The following is a 16,179-nucleotide window of genomic DNA, read 5'->3' on the forward strand; positions in this document are numbered from 1 at the left end:
ATGAACTATCGGCATCTAAGGTCCAGCCCCACTTCTGTCTGTTTCTCTATGACTTCAGTTAAAAGCGGGACATAGTTTTATATATTTTTTTTGTCCAAACTGTTTTTTTTTTTTTAAAGAGATGAGTTTTAAATGTACCAGATGAGTTCTTGAGACTGAAAATCCAAGGACTGTTTGTAAATATGGACCACATAGGTTACAAACTATTAATTAGACTCATTGCAATGACCACTTCCAAGTAAAGCTGTTTGGGCAAACGGGTACACTGTATACAGTTTCCATGGTGAGATAATATTTTATCATTTTTATTTTTTGTTTCTTTTAAGGGGGTTGCTGGGTGGAGGGTGGATATGAACGGACAGGGCATGAGTGAGATTGGGGTGCATGATGCAATAATATTCACAAAGAATCCATAAAAAGTGTTAAAAACAAGGAAATTATATTTTACAGGATTTCTCAGTGCTTTTTGGTGGGGCATTACTTGAGATCCAGCCAGGAGCCTTCTGCCAGCTGGTGAACAGAATCATGAATTTAAAAATTGTGCCTACCTGAAGACCTACAAAGATAGAGCATTAATTACTCTAAATCATTCATCTTTTGAATATAGAAAAGATGGGGATACCTCCATGTAACATGTCATCAGAACAGGCATCTTGCCTGTTGCCTTGAATTTTACAAGTCTAATTAGGACCCAGGCTGTTAATGACTTCAGAGCCTGAGATGGTTCTGGATTGTTAAAAGCAGACATTGTAAAGCATCATTAGTGAAAAGCTAGCATAGGTCACAGAAGAAGGAAACGGACCAAGAAGCCCTGGGGCCACGGTGCTATGTCTTCAGATGAGAACAATTTCAGTATTAAATGAGGAGAACTATTAAGGAACACAACAAGAGAGAGCAGCAGGATCCTCAAGAGGCCAGAGGGCCTGGAATAGGGAGCCCTGGACAGGAGGGGGCCACTCTCTGGCCTGGAAGAAAATGGCATTGGCCGCGAATGTGAAACCAGGAAAGAGGGATTTCATTGGTCGCTGAGCAGCAGGGCCTGCTGCTCTTTCTTCTTCACTGTCAGCGCCACCGTCATAGTAACCATTACAGCTTCTCTGTGGTCAAGAGGCAGACAGCTAGACGTAAGCACACAGCGGTGTCGGTGACACTTGTGGGTGGATGGCCAGAAAAGCTCTTGCCTCAAAGCACACTGAACCTTGACACACAGATGGCAAGTGTATGTTCTTTACCAGTAGAGCATAGAGATGTAAGAGGGAGCATCATTTGCAGGTCTGCTGACTGGATGATTATATAACAAGCTGGTGGTGAGGAATACTATGAACACTTTATGCTAATAAGTAAGCCTATAAGGAGCCAAGAGAACACCCTCCCTTCTGGAAGACACCTCAGTGTCGGGTGTGGAGGAGTGCATAGTCTGTACAAGAGAGAGTTGTAGGAAAAAGAAGTATTTTTAGGGAAGAACTACATTGCAGTTAAAGCCTGGTAAGTATTCTTAGTAACCCAGAGGTGGGGAATATTCTGAGTAAAAGATGAACAGCTTTTTAGAAGAAGGTTTGTAAAGCAGAATAAGATTCCTTCCACAGGGCACAGTCGGGAAGGGTCAGGAGACGCAGCACTATGGCCGTCAGAGAGGATTTGATGGGGGGGGGTGGAGGGACACCCACAGGAGGTGAAATGTGCCCTGACTTTAGGACCAACACCAGAGTCTTTGAAGCGGAAAACCAGAATACAGCTATTTCTGCATGTCAGAGGAGATGGGAGTGGAGGATTCTAGTGCTGAATGCTTCAGGAGACACAGGAGGGCACGGTAACTGATACATACACAGTGGCACAGAATCCCTAGTGTTTCCGTTTCAGAAGGAAAAGAGAACTCAAACCTGGGAGCTTGGGCAAAGGTATAAACCTAAGGGGGAAGGGAACCAGGAGGAAAGAGATTTCAGGCTCATGAACTTGCAAGAATAGGTGGGTATATTTAAAAACAAAAAAAAAACTAGAAATCTCAGAAATAGAAACTATTTTCTTTAGGACAAACCCAGTGTATGTACTAACACCTAAGAGGGGCACTGATGATTTAATACTGAGGATTATTCATGGCAATGGCTCAGAAAAATAAAGAGAAAACATGGGGGATGGGAAAAAGTAACCACAGTGTATGCCCAGGATGTGAGGCCTTTTCTCGCCTGAATGGAGCAAACACACTGAATAAAGCCTTTACTCTGAATTGCTGAGCTAAGCCAAGAAGGAAGGATGGGTCTCAGGAATCAAGCCTGAAATGAGGTATCCTCACCTGAACAACAAAGCCAACATTCCCCTCCAGAGAGGTGGGGGCTGAGGCTTGAATCTGAGATGTCCCTACGTGTTCTTGCATTGAGGGCTTGGTTCCCCCGATGGATGCTATTTTGGGAGGTTCTGGAAGCTTGAGTTAAAACCTATCCTTGGGGGTACCCCATCCCTGACCCTTCTCCTGTCTCTTTTTCTCTGCTTTCTGGATCCCATGATATGAACTGTTGTGTTCTGCTGTGTCCAACACCCCCCCCCCCCATGATAGACTGACTGACGTCTGAAGCCCTGAGCTTGTCACTGTCTACTGTCTGTGTTTGAGGGTTACTCAACATGGAGAGTTCTGGTCTAAGTCTCAAGCTCTGCAGAACTCCAGTATTACAACAGGGCAGCGAGATGCCTGTGTCCCATAGAAGACAGAAGACAGGCCTGTGTGGCAGTTATAAGGAGAATTTTTTCCCCCAAGAGTTTGATACTTAGGAAATTCAAAAACCTAAATGTCTGGTAAACCTAGAAAGTATATGCTAGCTAGCTATATCAGAATGCAAACGAAAGTATAGGCAAGGCAGGTACCCTCAAAAGAGGAGGGGAGACCTAGCCAGTGCCATGCGTGTGGGCATTGAGACTCACCTCTACTGCCAGCTGAGGTGGAAGGCCAGCTGCTTTGAAAGATAATTCACAGTCATTATGAAATAAAATTGACGATGTATATATCTTTAAGTGTAAAAATTCCCTTCTGTATCTGCTCTGGAGAAGTCTGGCTCATATATACAAGAATTAATCAAGAATGTTTGTTTACAGAATGCTTATAATTGTTAAGCAATTAGAAACAATTCATAAGTCCATGATGAGAGCATAAATAAGTGTGCTATTACCATAAAATGGGATATTATTGATCGGTGAAAATTAATGAGCAAGAGCTACCCATACTAATACTGATATCTCAGAATCTTACGGCACTGAATGCAATCTGCAAACAAACTGTACAGTATGCTATTTACATAAATATAAATATAAAGAAGCAATAACATAAAATATTCCTGAGAGTAATATACATCAGAGCCAAGGTACTGATGTTTTCTACAAAGGGGTGAGAGGGAAAAGTGGGATCCAGAAAGAAACCAGGGTAAAATGTGTACAAGAAACCAGCACAAGACCAGTCAAGGTGGGGCTTGTGGAGAGAGTTGTCCGTGCAGAGATTTATCAGATCATTGCCTGTACAGAGGGAAGGACTAGCAGGATTGGCAGGTAGGATACCAACCTCAAGAGGAAGCCTCCCTAAGCCCAGCCTTTCCAGGGCCTCCAGAGGAGCTAGGGGAGGCCAGCCAGAGGGTGTGCCTGTGAACAAGGGGGTTGGTATCTCAGTAGCTCCTGAGTGAGCTAGGGCAGTGAACCCTTCTGCTTGGACTGGGCAGGCCTGTCCACCATGTGTGTTGAAAACATAGCATAATTTCTTCTGTTGTCGTGATGGTCCCTCACCTCTGTCTTTCCCAAGTACTTCTGACTGGAATGAAGTTAAGATGAAACCTTGCAATGGTCACACAGATCACCTTTGAGCATAGTGGTACCCGCACTTTCTTCATAAGGTTGTGGCCTTATTTGCTGGATTCTGTGGATAGTCACATGCTATCATCAGAAGTTCTTTTCATTTCTGTCTCCTTAATGAGTGTCTAGAAACCATTGGATATGGTTTTGTGTGTGTGTGTGTGTGTGTGTATTATATATATATATATGCCAACTTCCTCACCAATCAAAGAAGACAATAGAAACAGAATTATCAAATGCTTATAACCTGTTCTCCCATCTAGGGCCAGTCATACATGGTACTAGAAATAATATTTGTTCTCAAGCCAAGCAAACATCTATTTCATCTGAACATGCCCAGAGTTATTAGGTAACAGCTGCATGCAGATCTGTGCTTTCCAGCTTCCTGGGCCTCTGCCTTCAGCACTGTGATGAAGTTCTGCTAAGGAGAAGTATAGTTGCATAAGGAGGGTGCTTTTGATAAATTAGTGAGTAATGTTCAACTCCACGGACTCTGAGAGTGGTAGAGATATGATATAGACTTTATTCATTAGGATGTTAAAGTAATTGTCCAACTTGTACATTGCCTCCACGGAGTTCCAGCAAGGATTCATTGGCCTTCCAAACACTCCACACCTGTGGAGGTGCTTCAGCCTTCCTAATGACACACAGACTGATGCTCCTAATTAAGCAGAAAAGGAGTTCCTTTAGTGCTTATTAGTGACTCTTCTCACTTGTGACAAAAGACTGGAGAGCCAAGCTTGAGTCCCAGCTTCCACAACAGTTTACAAACCTCCCCAGAAACTTAGATAGAGTTGGTACAGCCCCAGGGCTTATTAGCACACAGCCCACTTGGAGGTGGTTTCTGTGTGAAGAACATTACCTTGAGACCTGATTCAGAAAGTACTGCAAGTAGGCAGGATTGAGGGAGAGAAGCGGCCTCCTGTTTCCTGGAACCAGCCTGCAGGTGAGCATGTGGGTCACTGGCCTGAGTATATCCTAGGTTAGGCCAGAGCACGGTCGCAGGCCTCTGGCTAGGAGTATAGAATTGTGAGAAACTTACGTCTTGTTCCTAACTCCAAGTAGAAATTTCCTCTACAGTTCCTTGAGAGGTTGCTTCAGAGGTCATAGAAGATGCCACAAACACAATTTAAACATGTATTATAATAGGATTTTTTTCCTATTAAAAAAATTCCTTTGTTTTTCATGCCCGCGTTCTTATTTGAAATCTTACTCCAGTGTGGTAACTTGAGTGGACCTACATGAGAAAGCATGCCAGCCCTCAATCCCAGTTTGTCACTGAGAACAGGGTACAAAAATGATGTTACAGGTATTTGGGGATCCAGGAAAAGTCTCTTACTGGACTAGCTTGATACAAGCAGCCTGTGTGGTGGGGGGAAGGTGTATCTAGTTAACAGCAGAGTAAAATATATGAAAAAAAATAGACATTTATCACCCAAAAAAATCCCCCAAACAAAATACCTCTAAGCATTGTGAGGTAGGCATGATGCTTATCCTTCAGGTTTTCTTAGCCTGGTACTGAACAGCACAGTGTGGACCCACCTGGGCCTCGCTGCCACGTCACCTGAGCATAGTCTATGTCCAGCACTGTTAACCAGCTGCTGAGCCTACACCATCGAGGTCCCTGGAGAAGGATCCCAGTATCAGAAAGTGATGGGCAGTTGAGGAGCCTTTCTTTAAACCAGTCTAAGATTGTTTTCTGTGCTGTACAGAAACTGTTTCTTTCCCTGGGTCCCGTCTTTTGATACATGTGGTTAGTTCCCATGTTGTGGGTGTTCTATTTAAAAAGCGATTGCCAAGTTTTAGTGTTTTGTGTCTTAAATTTGGGTCTTTGATCCCTTTGGATTGATAGTTTCTATAAGATAGGAAAGGTTAGACTACTAGCTTTCATTCTTCTGCAGGGTGAAACACAATTTTGCCAGTACTACTTGTTGGATAGGCCACCCCACCCCATTCCCACTTTGGTTTTTTGTTTGTTTTGGTTTTTTTGTTTTGGTTTGGTTTTTTGACTCCGTCAAAGATTATGTAGTATGTAGACTTGGCTATTTCCAGCCCTCTGTTCTATTTCATTCATCGACCCATCTACTCTTATGCCTTTACTAGACTGTCTCCATCGCCACAGCTCTGTAGTGTAATGTGAGACTGGGTATTGTCATAGCTCTAGCACTGTTCTTACATAGGACTGCTGATTGTGGCCTTTTGTGGTTCAATATGAATTCTTGTATTTTTTTTTCTAGATCATTGAAACATGACATGGAAAATTTGGCGGTATTGTGTTACTTCCATAAATTAATTTTGGTAACACAGATATTTTCATAAAATCTTTCTACCTTGAAACATGAATGGTTTTCTATTGTCTAGTATCTTCTGTGGGGTTTTTTTTTTTTTTTTTTGTATCTTAGGATTTTCATTATGGAGGAATTTCATTTCTTTGTTTAGATATATATTATATATTTTCAAATACTTAATTTTAACTGGTTTTAATGGTACTTGCCTTTAATCTCAGGACTTGAAAGACTGAGGCAGGAGGAAGATCTGTACAAGTCTATCTGGTTTACAGCAAACTCCAGGCCAGGCAAAGCTACACAGCAAGATAGACCCTGCCTCCCGCTGCCCCTCTTTCAACCAAACCTTAATTTGGGTGATAGTACAACAGCAAAGCAACCAATGAGCATAGTTCACAGGTAGCCCACAGAATGGGAGAAAAACTTCACTAGCCACACATCAGACAAGGGGCTAGTTAATACCCAGAGTTTACAAAGAATTGTAGAAATTAAACACCAAGAAAATAAAGTACCCAGTCATCAAATGGGCAAATGAACTGGATAGACAGTTTTTAAAATCACAGACGGCTAACAACTATCTTTAACAGTGTTCAGCACCCCTAACTATCAGAGAAATGCAAAGTAAAACTACTTTAAGATTCTATCTCACCCCCATCAGAATGGCTCTCATCAACACATCTGACTGCAAAAGTTGGAGAGGCTGTAGAAGGAAAGGAACCCTGTCCAATGTTGGTGGCTGTGCAAATTAATACAGGCATTGTGCAAATCGATCTGGAGACTTCTCAAATGGGAAAGAACCCCAGAAGCTAAAAATAGAACTACTGTGCGATCCAGCTGGGTATCTATCCAGAGAACTCCATATTCCACAAAATAGATATTTGCACCCCATTGTCCATTGCTCTTTTATTGATAATATCAAAGAATTGAAACCAACCTAGCTGTCCATCAACAGATGAATGGATAATGAAAATTATATATATCAAATATATATGTAAATAGATAAATATATATATATATACATATATATATATATATATATATATTGCTCTGCTGAAAACTGAAAACTTTGCAGGAAAATGGATGAACTAGACTGTATAATATGAAGCGAGGTCACACAATTGTAGAAAGAAAAAACAGCATATTCTCATGCAGAATCTGGACGATAATCTATGTATATTTAAACATACACATGTGCATATACTATACACAAGTAAGGAAAACAAAAAAGCTAAATATGAGAGGATGCAGAAGGACTGAAAGCAGCTAATAGGTACAAGTTATGAAATATTAAAGACAATTGTTGTTCTAGTTCTAATTCTGTCATAATTTCTTGGTATTCAATACTGAAAGGATAAATTTGAATGTGAAGCTCTCACTTCCGTTCCAACTGTATAAAAGTTCATTATGTTCTATTTAGACTTTAGATCTGGTTAATTTTGGAGCATGATATTTTTATTTATTTTCACATTTCTATAATAATATAATGGTTACAAAAATTAAAAATACACATCACTATCCTAAGAATAGAATTTACAAAGCCAGTGCTGTCATGTGGTTACTGCAGACCGTCAGCGGACGTAAGTGAATTTTATGACAGATATCAACAGGGCCATAACTATTCCTTAGTATTCAAGTGCCTGCTATTTTGAACCAGCAGTCACTGTCAGATCAAACTACTTACTGGATAGACATGGAGGCAGATGTTATGGTGCACAGGACCATGATGTATTTTTGCAGGTGTTGATTCTACCTTAAAGTTTTAGCAAGTGATGTGTCTGGTTTAATCTGTTGGTGTTTTATAGAACGATGCATTCTGTTTATCAAGACCTGTCAACCTAGCAATAAGAGAAGCACTATTACAGTATAAGAACTTAACAATCAAATTGGTTTGCATTTCTGATAGAACATAAAGAATATTTTTCTAAATATCTTTTTCCACTTCTTAGGAAAAGTTCAGTGTCCATGATACAGCATATTCTTTTTGTTTATTTGTAACCCTCTGCAAAGTAGCAACATAAGTACATTGTGAATAGATCAAACTTTTTTGGTTATATTGTAGAGTAAATATATCCACTTACCATGGAGTTGGAATATAGCCCCAGTGCAGTGACTTGTATCAGACATGGTACCATGATTCCCATCATGTCCTGACCTGTGGTCTAGAAGGAGAGATATAGACATCAGCCATTGAGGAGGAAGAGCTCAGGGATGGTTGGTTCGCACGTAAACATCTGCACACCTTTAGTTTAATGGCGCACTCTACAAAAGTCCTGTTTCCAACCTTCCGTAGAATAAAGACAACAGGGCCCAGAAGCATCTGCATGTCTTCATCCCCAACATTAGCTGATAGCTGAGTGTTCATGCCCTAGAACCCAGACTGCACTATGCCTCGCTGTAGCTTTATGTGATGGGTATGTTCCTGTGTTGCCTGTGACAAACCTTGATTCTTCTCTGCCTGAGCAGCCAACCTGGTCGCCTTATATGCCTTTTATTTCCTTGACTCACAGGAGCTTCAGTTTCAACGACTCACCCGAGAACTGGAAGTGGAAAGGCAGATTGTTGCCAGTCAGCTAGAAAGATGTAGGCTTGGAGCAGAATCGCCAAGCATCGCCAGCACCAGGTACAGGGCCCGCGCGCACGGCTCTATCTTTACGCACCCAAATTACGTGTCTTAGTATAAGTGAGCAGGGCTGCGGCGACTGGTCCTGTAGCATGCCGTCCCTGTTAACCTCCATTCTGAATTTGACACCAAAAATGTGTATTTACTCGCCTTGTGAGAAGCTGCTGACAGCATTGATTACCCTTCAGCCCTGTGCTGTGTTTGTCACAGCCTTGGTAAGCCTTTTGAAACTCAACACCTTACATGCATGCCGCTGCTGGATGCTCCCCAGTTAATGGCTACCTGTTTGGTAAAGCAAGTTGGCTGGTACTCAGGCAACATGCGGTAGACGTTTCAAACTCAGAAATATTTCTGAGTGGTATGGTTTAGTTGGCCTTTAGAAATGCCTTCAGTTTACTTTCAGTTTTTGTAAAATCTGTGAAACTGCTATATACATCAATTACTCTGAAATAATCCAAAGCGTTCAAATATGGTAAGTACAGACGGAGGTAGTCAAATATAGTAGTTACAAAATGAGCATTTAATTGGAGAAGCCCATTAAATAACAATTTCTGTTTTTATTTAAGTGGCCTCTTCCACTATTTAAACAGATCACTGTTGTATAAATTATTACCGTCCATGCCACGTGTTAATCACTGCTTACCTGTAGTTCTACTTCTTGAAAATTACTTGTTGCTACAAGCAGACATTATTTTTATCGTTCCCATTTTTTAAGCTTGGTTGTGTGACCCACACACTGCACCCCATCTCATCAGTTGTTTCTAAGGATTAAATTACTGCCCGAGGTCTCTTCTGTAGCTCACTGGAGACCGCGTCCTTTTGCTCAATAAGATGCTGCTTTATGCTGCTTGTTTCTAGTTAGTGCTTCATGGTTCTGAAACTCTTAGATCTGCTTGACATGCATGTGTCAGCCTCAGGTGTGTATGCTGACAGGAGTGTGCATTCGAGTGTTTAAGATGGAAAGCACGTAACTTTTTAAAGGTGCAGCAGTAGGTAGTTGTAGCCTTTTAAACGTCTGGGAAGTCTTTTCTTTCCCTTCTAAAAGTTTGTTTGTTTATTTTGTGTGTTAGTTCTGCGAGTGCTCATGCCATGGTGCACACATGGGAGTCAGAACAGCCCGCAGGAGATTGCAGGAGATGGCCTGTCCCTTCTGCTGTGTGTGCCCCAGGGCCCAAATTCAGGCCATCATGCATGGTGATGTGGTATCTTTACCCACTGAGCCCATCTTGTTGGCCTAAACACTCTTTTATACTAAGAAAATGCTTACACAGATGTAATGTAAGTGTTGAGGGATACCTTCTGGTAACCAATGAAATAATTTACCAAGGAAAGGAACATTGTAAAGGAATAAAATTATGTGTAATTTTACTCAATAGTTTTTTGAAGGTATCAGTAGTCTTAGCATTAAAATAAGAAATCTGCAGATCCAGGAATGTGATGTGATGTGTGTTTTCAATAAGGACAGGCCAGATGAATAGAAAAATAGAATTATATATTCGTAAGAAAATTCATCCCCCATGTGAAGGGCTGGGAAGGACACCTGTCCCTGGTAATAGCTGACTCAGAAAAATCAGATTTATTCTATTAAACTTCTAGAAATAATTTCCATATCAATTATATAAGTTAATGTATAAAGAAAATGGAAAAAAAGTGGGGGCCGGGGTAGAGAAAACACTAAGCTTTGAGCCGCCTATGCCCGAGGCTGGAGAGTTACTAGGCCCCAAGGTAAAAACTGGAGTTGTGCTTAATTTCCATGCAGGGACCTAGGAATGAAGGCCTGGGTATGTATAAGTTGGCACATTTGAGTTTAATTATCTTATTAAGTTGTATCCTTCAAAGGGTTACACACAAGGCAAATACCATACTTATAAAATGTATGGATTTGGAATCCTATTATAACTGTCCACATTATTCAGGAATCTCCATCTTTGGAAGTGTCACCCCTAGAGATGAGCTCACAGTCAGATTTTGTAAAACACAAACCCCTATGGGATTTTTTTCAGTGCATGCCTTTTCATAGAAACATCCCCTTGTGATGGTCCCTTCATAGTGAAAGGTTCCTGAACATGAAAGTAGCACAGACACAAGAATACGTCATTGTGCGGGGATGGGGTGGAGTGGGCAGTTTTATATGCTATCCTGTGTTACTGTGTTCTCATTTGGTAAAAGTTTTCATTGAGATATTTCTTGGGGAAAACTCAGTAGGCATAGTCCAGTTTGCAACTCTCCAAATTGGAGAAGTTTTGAGAGGTGTTCATGGTGGGAGAGTAGAAATGGTGTTGGCAGAAGTAGAACAATTAGAAGAACTTAGTTGTCCATCAGGATAGAAGTAGGAAGTGAGCTATAAATAGGTAGTCTAGAATAATTAAAATGATCTACGTAGATCAGCATGGACATGTTTTCAAAGCAGACTTTTGATTGGAATATGGCAAAACGGTCAACAAGAAAAAGGACCAAAGAGACATGGAAAACTCATCGTGTGTGTGTGTGTGTGTGTGTGTGTGTGAGAGTGTGTGTGTCCGTCTGTCTGTCTGTCTATCCTGTAAGATGATTTTGTTTTTTTAGCCCTGATTTAACTTTGTGAGACAAAGAACCTCCAGCGATCTCACCTGAGCTCATTTTGTACTAGCTGTCTACCCCTAAGAGTGGTTTGTTTCCCCAGTGAGACACTCTCGGGGAAAACTAATTTCTTATTTGCAAGTGGCTATCAGTTGGAGATCATTTCTGGGTTAGAGATGGGGACTTGTGTCCACTTCTTTCAGCTCTAGGACCCCATCTGGAGCAGACCCATGTAGACCCTGTGCATGCTGCTTTGTTGAGTTCACATGTCCACTAGCCCTGTTGTATCTAGAAGGCCTTGATATTTGCTGTCCTCCATCCCCTCTGGCTCTTACACTCTTTCCACCTCCTCTTCCACAGAGTCCCCTTAACCCCAAGAAGAGGGATTTGATGGAGACATCCTTTATAGGACTGAGTATGCCAAGGTCTGCTTATTGTTTGGCTTGGGGTATCTGGTACAAGAGGAAGCTTCTCTGATGATGGCTGATCTATAAATATAGCAGAATATAAGTATAACAGACTGTTGTTAGAAGCCACTTTGCTGCTGCATTCCTTTAGCAGAAAACGTATTTGGTTTTCCCCCAGGTCTCTGGCCTGTCTACTCTCAGGTTCTAGGCTACCCAGGCAGTGTTGGATATGGATTCCATCTCACGGACTGGGACTTAAATCAGATACTGGTTGGTGCCTCCCACAAGCTTTATCCCACTATTATACCATCATATCTTGTAGGCAAGCCACTCCTGTAGATCAGTGGATTTTTAGCTGGGTTGGTGTTTACTTGCCTCCTTTAGTAGTAGTATACAGAGTACCTTCCAGTACCAGGAATACTGGTCCATACTGATAAAAGCTCTAGGTAGGCATCAGTCCGACTTCTCCATTTTTCCATGAGTTGTGTAGGTATTGTCCTTAGCAATGGTGCCTTATCATCCATTTTTGGAGAGCTGGCCATAGCCTTGGATGTTTGGGGATTCCTAGGGAACCCCTTTGGCCAACAACTCAGTCAGATGTAACCCATTCTTAGTACTGACATCAGGCCAGCACCTTGCTAGGGTCTCATTCATTCACACAGGCAATGCTGGCCCTTGGTTGTGGGCAACCTCATTAGGACACCCATAGAATGCTGTCATGGTGGATGTAGAAGAGAATGAGGAGAATCTAGGCAGCCAGACAGAAATGTGTTACAAGATCTTTAGAGAAACAGCTTGAGACAAGACTCTTTATCCCATGAGCTCACTCAAGTCTCGCCTTAGGTCAGACCACCTTGTGTTCCTCACGCACCAACTAAATGCTAACTTCTTTCCATGGCCTTTCTCAAGTTCCTTGGGCTAAGTTACTTCTCTGTGCCTATGTTATCTCACTGTGCGGCTGTGAAGCCCAATCACTGCACACTGCGTGACTAAGCAGCCCAGCTCCTACAATGATGCTCATTAATGCACAATGGGCCTTCCCGAGGAACAGCAGCTTTTGACTTCATCAGGGTACTTGGCAAGTTCTTCCCTTGCTGATCTTGGTCTTTGCCTTCTGCACAACTTATAAATGCAGTAGGCGCAGTTGCTCAGCTCTGAGGCCAGTATCACTGCACACCATTCAAAGACGATGTTAGAAAAGTGAGTAGCGGTGTTCTGTTGTGTCCTATTAGAGACACTACCCCTGCATGCCTTCCAGCCCCTTGCTGTCTGTCTACGTTGGAACCAGAATGTAAAGATATAAATAGAAATTTCCTCTGAGATCGAGATCCCCTTTTCTGTCAACCTCTCAATTCATTCAGTGGACTCTGAAATAGAACGCCTGCCTGCTCAGAACCAGGAAGCAGCCTGTTGGATGTTTTTCCCATTTTCATGTGGAATGCATTTAGTCAGAAAGATGGGTGTCTTATAACCAGTTATCTTCCTTAAGGTTTTTGTCAGTGAGAGTGCAGTACTTTGTAAGACTATCTAACTTGTCTACTAAGATGCATCGAAAGAAAATAAAAAAGTGTATTTTATTGACTTTGTGGTTGGCCCAGTGTTTGCCATCGCTGTCCTAACTCTGAATGAACTCCATGACACAGTGAGCTCTGACTCAGGCACTTGCGCTGCGGTTTTAACATTGAACATTGGTTCCTTCGCACTTGAGTGTCAGTGTGCCCCACTGAGGACTTTAAAACAGTCTCAAATGAAAGGTCAGATTTTCTACTAATCACCCCAGAAGAAGTGACCTAAGCAAGGCAGTGGAAAGCTAATTTTAAATGACTTTATATTTGTTTTATTTTCTTGCATTCTAACATACAAGCTAGCCATATTGGTGCACTTACACTGCTCCTGATGTGGACGTGGTGGTATCTGTACACAAAGATGATGTGTGCTACTAAACCTGTTCACTAAACCTTGAAAAGCCCTGATAGTAGGTGCAGTGTTACGATTTCATCTCATCCAAGAACATTTAAAACATCTTTCAAAATACAGAAACTAAAAATAAAGTGTGAGGATTAGAGGAAAGGGGAGGTAAAATTTAGAAGGATGGGATGGAGCCAAGATTAAAATAGAACAAGAAAATGTATCTGTAGCATGCTTTGCATTGCTGAGGTCCACCCTGTTTTGCTCTGAGCATTGTAGCAGCCATGCTGGAGACAGAAGCATGGAAGTGTGCACAGGTGGAAACAAACATCACTAACGGATGTCTCCGTGTTGGCATGTACATGATGCAAATACACCAGGCTGCTCGGCAGGATCCTCTGTCCCGGGTGCCGAGGCTGCAGTGCTTTCTTCTCCTGTGCTATTCCGGAGAGAGAACTGTTGGGCCCTCAGTGGTCTCTGCCAACAAATTTTGGAAACAAGCTCATAGGTCCGTTTCTCGTTGCTAAATGGAATATAGATAGATGAAATGGCACTTCTGCTAAAAGTAATTCCCCTGGGTCCCAATCCTGACTTGCAGCGTGACTCAGGGTGATATTTAGCACATGTAGGTAGATGAATTGCTTTCAGGTTGGCTGAGCAGGCAGGCAGCCTGCCGTGACTATTTCTGTGTGCATAGGTTTTGAGAGTCATGTGGGACGAGAGATGCTGAGATGTGAGGTGTCCCGTGTTGCAGTTCGCTGCACAGGTGTGTTATATGCACATTAATGACAAAGATGGCTTCTGGGAAACGCTACACTGTACTTCACTTGAAACTTCACTTGCAGATTTTGATGAGCAAGAGCACAGTGAGCACTCGCACTGCTGTTCTGACGGGGAACAGTTAGCTGAGCTTAGGTTACCCCGAAAGGTAGCAGTAGAAAGACCTAGCGCTCACCACAGCAAAACTGCCCAGTCACCGTGGAACCTGCCCTCCTTTGTTCCCAGGAGCATGGGAAGGGTGGGGGACGAGGGTGGTAGCCAAGACCATATTCTCAATCTGCATGTTATTGACTACAGTTAAATAATGGTCACCGTAGAAAATTTGTAAAGTACAAGTTAAAAGTAAAGAGAAAAATCCATAATCCTGCCACAGAGATAAGTACTATATTTAAAAGTCAGGTGTATTGTATATAAATGGTAGCAAATCCACTCCTTTGTAGTACAGTTTTCTGGTTTCTAACTAACCCAGTTGTCACAGAATTGTATGGTCACCTCTGCAGTCCACAGGGTGTTTTCATCATCCTCCCCCAAATGAGACAACTACTTTTAAAAGCTTGCTGCATTTCTTTCTGTTCAAATTGTTCTTTAAATGAAAGTAATTCCCCATGAGTGGCCTTTCACCTCGTTCCCTAAGTTGGACTCTAACGTGCCAGGCTTATTAGCTGAACAACTTTTAATGGCCCCCACTTGTCTAAAATATGCCAGGGAAGCAGTAGCTCGGAGCCCAGGGATGCTCGTTTGGCAGCAGTTGGAGATTCCTGCAGCCTTCCAATGTCAGGTGCATAGCCAAGAGGTGGCCAGGGGAAATAGTCCCAGCTGACAAACTCAGTCTTCGGGTGCACAAGGTATGGCCTGTATTCACATCTCATTCAAGCAAGGAAATTACAGAGGCTGTTCATCTTCCTGGGTCATAGAACTTGGCAAGAATAGAAAATGCAGTTAGGGTAGAACTCAGCGACTGGACATATGAGGCTTAGGAGTCTTGAGACGCTTAAGTTTAGTACAGAATTTGAAGGTGGTAAGAGGCTCATGAACCTATTCTGGCCCGAATCTCACCATAACTGCTGTCCCTTGCTTCTCAGTTACTTCCAGGTGAGTGTTAGATGGTGAAAGTGTATGTCTTTGCAAGCTAGAGATCTGTCTCTCATACTTTATCTTGTAAACGTTTTAATTTATAAAGAAAGTACTCATTTTACATCAATGTTGAAGTTTTCTAAGGCTGATAGTTGCAGACTTGGTTTTTATTTTCCCGTGTGATGTTCAAATGCACTTCATCTTGTTTGGAAGCACAGTGTTCTTTCCTGGCTCATGCTGCTGCTGCCGCCGCCATCTTAAAGCTTCAAGACAGAAAAACCGTGTCCTTATAACTGCACAAAGGAGGAGTGGGCAGGGGTAGCAGTGTGGATATTAATAACATCACACTCGCCCTAAGATTCTTTCTCTCAGCTTAGTTTTAAGACCGGGTCAAGTAGAACTCTTCGTCGTTTCACAAAAGGTCATGCAGCCTTGACAGCCAGTCTTCTTATGCCACTTAGAAAAAGAACTGTTAGTTTTTTAAAGAAAAGAGTTTATTCCCCAAGGCCATTGGGGCACTTGGAAAAGTTTCCTGGTTTTGCATTGTATAGGGTCATCTGCTGCCTGTCAGCCTTCTGGTGATACAATTAAAAATTCTGAAAATGTTTTGGGACTGAAAGTAGCAGAAAAGGTTTATTTATGATTCAGATCTTTACTCAGTGAATATTTTTTAAATTACTGTAAAATAAACTGCCTCTAATAATGCCTTTTGTAAAAT

The 16,179-nt window shown here is 42.0% G+C and overlaps 1 protein-coding gene across 27 annotated transcripts in view; it reads left to right on the forward strand.

Moving 5' to 3' along the window:
* Positions 1 to 16,179, forward strand: part of Pkp4 (plakophilin 4) — a 194,356-nt gene that overhangs the window by 96,918 nt on the left and 81,259 nt on the right. For 21 of the 27 annotated variants that reach the window (NM_001362993.1, NM_001362995.1, NM_001362998.1 and 18 more), the window contains one exon: positions 8,621 to 8,733. The exons of the other annotated variants lie outside the window; for them this stretch is intronic. Coding sequence is in view for 9 of the 21 variants with exons in the window: in NM_026361.2 (NP_080637.1) it covers positions 8,621 to 8,733 (113 nt within the window). In the remaining 12 variants the exon portion in view is untranslated. The remainder of the gene's footprint in view (positions 1 to 8,620; positions 8,734 to 16,179) is intronic. 27 annotated transcript variants of the gene reach the window in all.

Source organism: Mus musculus, chromosome 2, assembly GCF_000001635.26.
Source record: "Mus musculus strain C57BL/6J chromosome 2, GRCm38.p6 C57BL/6J".
NCBI classification, from domain to species: Eukaryota; Metazoa; Chordata; class Mammalia; order Rodentia; family Muridae; genus Mus; species Mus musculus.